This window comes from Hibiscus syriacus, unplaced genomic scaffold (genome assembly GCF_006381635.1).
Source record: "Hibiscus syriacus cultivar Baekdansim isolate YM2019G1 unplaced genomic scaffold, ASM638163v2 tig00110126_pilon, whole genome shotgun sequence".
NCBI classification, from domain to species: domain Eukaryota; kingdom Viridiplantae; phylum Streptophyta; class Magnoliopsida; order Malvales; family Malvaceae; genus Hibiscus; species Hibiscus syriacus.
Window position 1 is genome coordinate 615,118 of NW_024062601.1, and position 8,809 is coordinate 623,926.

The window sequence follows — 8,809 nt, forward strand, 5'->3', positions numbered from 1 at the left end:
AATTTCGTAACAATACTTGCCCATCTTTAGTTTGACTAGGCATTGTTTGGTGACTTTCATCTCAGACTCTTTATTAATCCATTACGGACAATATGGTTTTGGTTGTTGTTGACAAGGTAGGTTGAGTGCCTCTACCAAGTTGCTACTCACCATGTTTGCACAACTTCCATTTTCAATGATTATGGAGTAAGGTTTACCTTGTATCAAACATCGAGAATGCAATATGTTTGTTCTTTGAATATTAGCTTCTTTCGTATCTTCAGTGCTTAAAGAACGATGTATAACCATACAATTATGTTTGAAAAATTGTCCTGATTTATACATCCTGAAAATCACAACACTTAACGAAACATTTAAAGTAAAATAAAAGTAAAAGAAATAAAATTCAACAAAGCAAGAAAACTCACAAGTCACTCCAAGAAAGTAACACAGCAAGAGGCAAGTAAGCTGATCTTGTAATCTTTAAAACTCACTTTACCATGTAGTCTTCCACAGTTCGTATTGGAGTTTGATTACTAGCAAAGGCGATAAGAAAGACCTAAAAGCTCTAAGAGGCCAAATAAGGGTTAAACTCAAAGAGAAAGAGAATGCAAAGAAGGAAGTAGTATGCAAACTCTATAGTCCTACTAACACAAGGAATATAATGTGTTAGATAATGTAAAATAACAATAAAAAGGAAAAACAAAAGAACCAAAAGCATTAAGAGTCAAAGAGAAAAAAAAAGAACCAAACTAGAAACCTAAAAAAAGTTGGGTCAACTTGAGAAACGTTTTTGAGGGGGTTAGCAGTGTCAAAAAATTTTGGGAAATTTTTTGAATGTCGTTCGATGTGTGTAGAAACCACCTGTAAAATTTCAGAACTAAATACCTTCAGTAGTATCCAGTAGACTCTACTGAACGGTGAGTCCTCAAATAGTTTATTTTTGTGATCGCTTTGTTCGAAGGAGTTATTGATCTCCAAAAATTCTTATTTTTTGTGTGAATGATATTCAATATATTTAGTTTCAATATGGAAATTTTAACCATGAAATTCATCTTGTATAATTTTCAAGAAATTCGACAAGATTCTAGACCGAATCTGCCAATGAAACTTGAACGATGTATTTGAAGGCTCTAATGAACTCCGATTGGGGTAAATTTTGGACTGGAGATTACTCTTAGGATGAATATAATATCTGGAGAAAATAAGCCTTAAATTCATTCTTTTGTAAGTTTTGATTTTTTTGTGATTTTGTTTGGATAAAAAATAGCAAACTAACAAGAAGAATTTGAATCTAAATTAAAATTAAACAAAAAAGAACTTGAAATGATGAATCTTTTGCGAACTAGCTCCGTTGAGGTATCATGGCGGTTTTCTGTGCAAGAATAAGCAAGATTACTTGATTCTTTCCAAGAATCGACCCAAATCTGATACCAATTGATAGGGAAGCGATGGTGAGTTAATGAACGTTACTCTTGTTGAAGAATCAAGCCTAGAAAGCTCTAGACTCGATGAATAACAAAAGGGGATGAATAGGGGAAGGTGACGGCATAAGTGCTAGAAATAAGGTAAGAAACAAGATTAGAACAAGATAAACAAAACATAAAGAAATTGAAAATAAAGTAAGATAACCAATAAATCAAAAGATCTCCCTTATGAAGGTGAACGATAAAGATGATGATGGTGTGGATGGATTTATGGAAAATAGATGGATAAGTGTCCTATCGAACCCTCCTAGTTGCAATGAAAAGACAAACTCGATAATATGGCTCTAACCAACCCTCCTAGTCAGGATGAAAAGGAAAATTGGAGTGGGAAGATTAATCTGCCTCACAAGAACTTGAAAGAACTCTAGGAGAAGAAGCTTCGAAGCACAAGACAATCAACACTTGCAAAAATGAACTCTCGTTGTATTATTAATCAAAGATATCAATCTTAAAAAGTTGAATGAAGCCTCCTTTATATAGGGGTTGAGTTCTAAAGGTCCTAAATAACTAACGAATAAAATAATAACAAACTAAATATGCCTTAACTCTAATTCCTCATAAAATAATAATAACTAAAAAATAATGTTTGAACTCAACCTTATTTTTTAATAAAATAATAAATCTAATCTTAAAAGATAATGCATCATCCTATATTAAATCATATTACAAATAATCAATATAAATATTAAAAATTTGTAATATTTACAAAATCAAATATTAATCTCGTATAAGAATTTTTGCATGCGATGTCTTCACTAAAATGAACGTATATTGAGTTTCCGATATCGGATTTATGCGATTCAAGAACCATTGGGAAGCTAAGAGACAAACAATTGTATCTCCAGAAGATATGTTGACCAAATAAGATTAGAATCCCATTCAAAAAGTCGTTGCAAGTCTGCTACTGTTCTGGACTTCTTTTCCAAGCCTTGGATGAGTGGATCATTTGGAAGAGTTATTATTTATTCCTTTGATGTGAGCCTTGCGATGCATGTATCATCAAGTTTCATTTTTGATATATTTTTAATATTTTTAAGTAATAATCTCATAAAAAATTATTTTTTTTTATTTTTTTTAAAAATATAGGAAATCTATTTAGATTCAAAATTAAAAATTATATATATTTTTTAAATTTTCATTCGTCAAATTATTTTATCACTAATTATTTATTAATCATGATTGTATTTGTAAAATTTAAAATCTATAACTTTTGAGATCCAAAAAATTAAACTATTCAATAATGTAATTATTTTTTTATTAAACGATATAATTCAAGCATTTGATTTTTTTAAGAAGTTTAACACAAGAAAATTATCGCATCACATTATCAAGAAGACATTCAAACGTAAATAAAAATAATTGAAACAATCCATAACTTTTAATAGTTTATCAAGTAGTTTATACAGTAAAAATTCAATATTTATAATAAAACACTGAAAAATAATATTTAATTTATTATATCCATTTTTTCAATTCAATGAACATAATAAAAATTAATTTAATTAAAATTTTAGTTATAATTAAAGGATTAAATGAGTTAATTTAACATGTCACGTCATCTCTTTAATGATAAATAATAACATTGTATTTATTTTATCTAAAATTTAATCCTATTATATGACTTTTTGAAAGTTTAATGTAAAAAAATCATTTTAATATAATTTAATGTCTATTTATAAATTTTACATTATAAAGTTAGTGGCGGATACAACATCCATTCTAGAAAATTTTCTTTTAAAAATATTTTATTATAAAAATTACTGTTCCTTGCCATTGTTTTTCAGATTTTACTACAAAACAGTGACCGTTGTAACGTAAAAATTAAAAACAAAAATTCCCCTGGAAATAACTCCCTCTAGTATATAACAGAAGTCCTCCCCAGCAATAACTCACTCGCCACCTTTCTTACAATATCCCACACTCCTTCTTCTTTCAAATTCAACCCCTCGAAGAAATTTATTCCCTTTCGTTTAACGGTTTCAAATCTCCGACATGTCAAACGCCTGTTCATACCATCAAATCCTTCTCTGTTTTTGTCTGATGTTCTGTTTCTACTTGCCTTGTTGGGTAAAATCCGATGAACTCCAAATATTACTGAACCTCAAATCTGCTCTGAATGAATCAAGCACCAATGTTTTTGACTCATGGGAGTCTGCAAATTCTGTTTGTAGCTTTAACGGAATCACTTGCAACGCCCAAGGGTCTGTTAAGGAAATCGAGCTTTCGAACCAGAACCTGGTGGGCGTTCTTCCTTTGGATTCGATATGTAAGCTTCAATCCTTGGATAAGCTCTCCTTGGGATTCAACTCATTACACGGAGAAATCACTGAAGAATTGGGTAATTGTTTAAACCTGCAGTATTTGGATCTCGGAAACAATCCCTTCACCGGTTTGTTTCCAGATATATCATCCCTCGCCAAATTACAGTCTCTTTACTTGAACGGAAGTGGATTTTCCGGGATCTTCCCATGGAATTCGCTTCAAAACATGACGGATCTTGCTGTGCTAAGCCTCGGGGACACTCCTTTCGATCGAGCTCCATTCCCTGATCAGATTTTGAAGTTAAAGAAACTGAATTGGCTTTACTTGGCGAATTGCAGCATCGAGGGGAAGATTCCACCCGCCATTGGAGACCTCACTGAGCTTATAGAATTGGAGCTTCAATACAATTATTTGTCCGGTGAAATTCCCATGGAGATCGGAAAGCTTCACAAGCTATGGCAGCTTGAGCTTTACAACAATGAGTTGACCGGAAAACTTCCCGTCGGATTGCGAAACCTTACGAAGCTCGAATTTTTCGATGCCTCTGCGAACAATCTTGAAGGAGATATTGCAGTAGTGGGGTCTATGAAAAATCTGATAAGCCTGCAACTCTTTGAGAACAGGTTTTCCGGCGGAGTGCCGCCGGAGTTGGGCGAGTTCAAGAAACTGGTGAACCTGTCTCTATACACTAATTTATTGACGGGTCCTTTGCCTCAAAAACTCGGTTCTTGGGCTGAATTCAACTACATCGATGTATCGGAGAATTTCTTGACCGGACCTATTCCGCCCGACATGTGCAAGAAAGGTACCATGAGAGCTCTTCTTATGCTTCAGAACAACTTCTCCGGCGAAATTCCGGCGACTTACGCGAGTTGCACCACTTTGAAGCGGTTCAGAATCAGTAACAACTCGCTCTCCGGCATTGTTCCGGCGGGAATATGGGGATTACCGATAGTGGATATAATTGATATTGCGTACAATCAACTTGAAGGTCCAATTACATCTTATATCACGAACGCTAAACAAATGGGGATATTATCGGCTGAATACAATCGGTTATCAGGTGAATTGCCTGGAGAGATTTCGGAAGCTAAATCTTTGGTTAGAATTGAGCTCAACGACAATCAATTTTCCGGGAAAATCCCACATGGAATCGGGGAACTTAAAATATTGAGCAACCTTAACTTGCAGAACAACAAGTTGTCCGGTTCAATACCAGATTCACTAGGCTCTAGTGTTTCCATCAGTTGCATAAACATGGCTGATAATGTTCTTTCTGGCGAAATCCCATCATCTTTAGGATCTTTGCCAACGTTGAACACTCTGAATTTTTCCGGAAATCAACTTTCCGGGAAAATTCCAGAGAGTTTGTCGTTGCTCAAGCTGAACCTTGTTGATCTATCTTATAATAAATTAACCGGTCCTATACCAAAATCTTTCTCAAGTGAAGCATATAATGGTAGCTTTACTGGAAATCCGGGCCTTTGCAGTTCAAGTATAAGAACTTTCAAGCAATGTCCATCAGATTCTGGCTTGTCTAAAGATGCTCGAACAATTATATTTTGTGTCGTGCTCGGTGCAACGATCTTGCTTGCTTGCCTCGGATTCTTCTTATATGTAAGGAGAGTCGAAAAAGATCACAGACGTTCTTTGAAGGATGAATCTTGGAACGTTAAGTCTTTCCATGTGTTAAGTTTCAGTGAAGATGAAATCCTTGATTCCATCAAACCAGGCAATCTGATTGGAAAAGGAGGATCGGGGCACGTCTACAAAGTAATGCTTCCGAATGGGGTTGAACTCGCCGTGAAGCACATACGGAAAACCGATTCTCATAGTGGCGGAAAGAGCTGGAGTACGTCCTTCAGCAAACATGCCGGAAAAGAAAATGAATTCGATGCGGAAGTGCGGACGTTGAGCTCAATAAGACATGTTAACGTGGTGAAGCTCTACTGCAGCATCACTAGTGAGGACTCATGCTTGTTGGTGTACGAGTACTTGCATAATGGAAGCTTGTGGGATCGATTGCATACTAGTAACAAAATGGAGATTGATTGGGACACAAGATACGAGATTGCGGTTGGAGCAGCAAAGGGACTCGAGTACCTTCATCACGGATGTGAAAGGCCGGTGATCCATCGCGACGTCAAATCTAGTAACATATTGTTGGATGAGTTTTTTAAGCCTAGGATTGCTGATTTCGGACTTGCCAAGATCGTTCAGGCCAACGTTGCTAAAGACTCGACTCATGTCATTGCTGGTACCCATGGCTACATAGCTCCTGGTATATATGTTTACCCCGTCAAATACATACATACACACATACATTATGCGATTGTTTATATAGATTCTGATTGTTAGTAGTGAACTGTGACTTCTGCAGAATATGGTTTCACGTGCAAGGTGAACGAGAAGAGCGATGTGTACAGCTTCGGAGTGGTATTAATGGAGTTAGTGAGTGGGAAGAGACCGATTGAACCCGAGTTCAGAGATAACAAGGATATAGTGAGTTGGATTTGCAGCAAAATAAACACCAAAGAGAGTGTTTTAAGCATAGTTGACCCAAGAATCCCTGAAGTTTTCAGAGAAGATGTAATCAAGGTGTTGAGAATAGCCATTTTGTGCACTAATAGACAACCGGCTCAAAGACCAACCATGAGAACGGTGGTTCAAATGCTGGAAGAATCTCAACCATGCAAATTGGTCGGAATCGTTATCGGTAAACAAGGTGGTGACCGGAAGATAAAGGAAGCAACGTTGGACTCAACCGAGAAACTCGGCCTACTAGTATAAAGTCTTGCAAACATTGTAACATATTACGTAATTTTATAAGCTTTACTGATTAGTGGTAAAGTATTAGCTAAATAATGTATATGTATAATAAGTTTCTTGATGGAGCCTAACCTCAAAGGGAAATATTTACAGGTGCTCACTTCGTTTAGGATTTGAATCGTAAGAAATTCCGATTTCTTTTGCTAAAGTTTGCATTTCGGAAGTTAACTTTGTCCTTTTTGGAATGATATTTAAATAACATCTAATAAATTTTGAGTTTGAATTTTAACACCTTACATCCGATATTTTTATTTTAGACTCATCTTTTTGTTTCAATTGATTCTTTTGTGTCACCATAACATCAATTATTCATTTTCAATGTATGTTGTGCATGTTTATATAAAAAAATATATTATATATTGTCAATGAAATTTTAAATTTTAAATTTTAAATACTAAATTAGAGTATTAACAGATATCTGTGAGAATATTTGTTATTTAACAAAAAAAATGAAAAAAATTAGCAATTAACAAATAATAATATAATTAATATAAGAATGAATAAAGACAAATTTAGGTTGGGTTTTGGTTCTGTCTTTATGTAGACCAAAACAAAAGCCCTTAAATAATCGATTGTTATTATTATGGACTACAAATTATTATATAAAAATTTGGTTTTTTTTGCCCAATAAGGTACCCGTCGTAATTATTTGGCCTAATAGGTACCTCAAAAATTAATTTGAGATCTAAGGCATTTTCTACATTTCGGGGTAAATTCGTCATGTCGAGGTGACGCGTTTTATGGGATATAATTTTTATATTCCAAGCCCAATATTTTAATATTTAATGCAAAACTCGTCACCTCCATGTGAAAAGTTCTATTAAAAAATATTACTCTTTCATATTATTATGCAAATTTAAGATTGGAAAAAAATACACATGAATTTGTCACGTCGAGATTACGAGTTCTATTAGATTTTTTTTTAACAAAAAGAGTACAAACTTAATACATTAGATTAGACTTTCAGAAATGCACATTAGGAAGAAAAGAACTACAAACTTAATACATTAACATAAACATTAGGAAGAAAAGAACTACAAACTTAATACATTAACATAATGTCGTAAATAGGACTAACCTTACGAACACTATAAACATTAAATAAAACTATTGACATAACAATATTGATTAATAAGTTTTAATCTTCGTATTCAGTAGACTTGTTAGAGGTAAGATTAGGTTCTTCAATTCCACATTCTTTTTGTAGCTGCCATTCACGTACGAATTGGAACCATGCTTTTGGGTCTCCATCATCTATGTTTATTTCTTGATCATTTTTCTGAGTTCGTTGGATATTCAAGATGGAAACAACATCCTCAATGATACGAGAAAGGTTGAGATCATCAAACTCTACAAACAAATCAACATTAGACAAAAAGTGATAGTAATATGTCTCAATCATTCCAGCAAGGTCTACATCATCGCTTAGATGAAACCTCGTGCATGATAGTGAAAATTTATAATATAAGGAAGATACTTTTCTACTGCTGCCGAGTAAAACTCTTGTTTCTATACTGAACTTCAACTCTTGTAGTTGAATGTTTTTTTGGAAAACACATGGTTATAGATTTGCAATCGTAAAAGGCAATTGAATAAACATGTTTGAAAAAAAACTCGAAAGATTGAAGATGTTTTTTTTTGCTTCAATAGAAGAGTAAAATGGCTTTAAACTCACACATATTAATAGTTGTTGAAGATGATTAAATAAACATTCAAAAATTGGTGGAATGAGACATTATTTGGCCTATGATAAACACACGTTTTTTCTGATATGAAGTGATAAATGAACCATAAAAAGTTTTTTGATTTGAGTTGATATATCACTGAAAAGTTATTGAACAAGATGAGCCACCACTATTCCACCCATTGTCTAAAATGTTGTTTAAATTATGCATTGAATGACCTCAGAAAAGTTGTAGAAGATGATAATGCACCACTATTTGGGACAATGCATTATTTCAGCAATAAATGACATATGCATTATTGGTGCGATAAATACCTATTGAGATGACATTTCACTGGAGAGTTGTTGAATGGTAATTAATGATTGGTCGTATTTGTTTTAAGTTGACTCACTTCAGATGAATCTTTACAAGACTTGTTATTTTTACAATTGTTTTGAACAAGCAAAAACCAATATCTCTCTGAAGATATGGCAAACAAGTTTTTCACAATCGTCCACCCAAATGGCAAGTTGTCGAAACCGAAGAAGGTGTTCTTTTCAACATAATCTACCATATTTGGGAGAGCAA

General features: G+C 33.9%; 1 protein-coding gene across 1 annotated transcript; it reads left to right on the plus strand.

Moving 5' to 3' along the window:
- The first annotated feature begins 3,371 nt into the window (after positions 1-3,371).
- LOC120215616 (receptor-like protein kinase 7) lies at positions 3,372-6,641 on the plus strand. Its single transcript, XM_039213254.1, has 2 exons — positions 3,372-6,009; positions 6,109-6,641. The coding sequence occupies exons 1-2, from the start codon at positions 3,459-3,461 to the stop codon at positions 6,516-6,518; spliced, it is 2,961 nt and encodes a 986-aa protein (XP_039069185.1). The 5' UTR covers positions 3,372-3,458; the 3' UTR covers positions 6,519-6,641.
- The last annotated feature ends 2,168 nt before the right edge of the window (positions 6,642-8,809 follow it).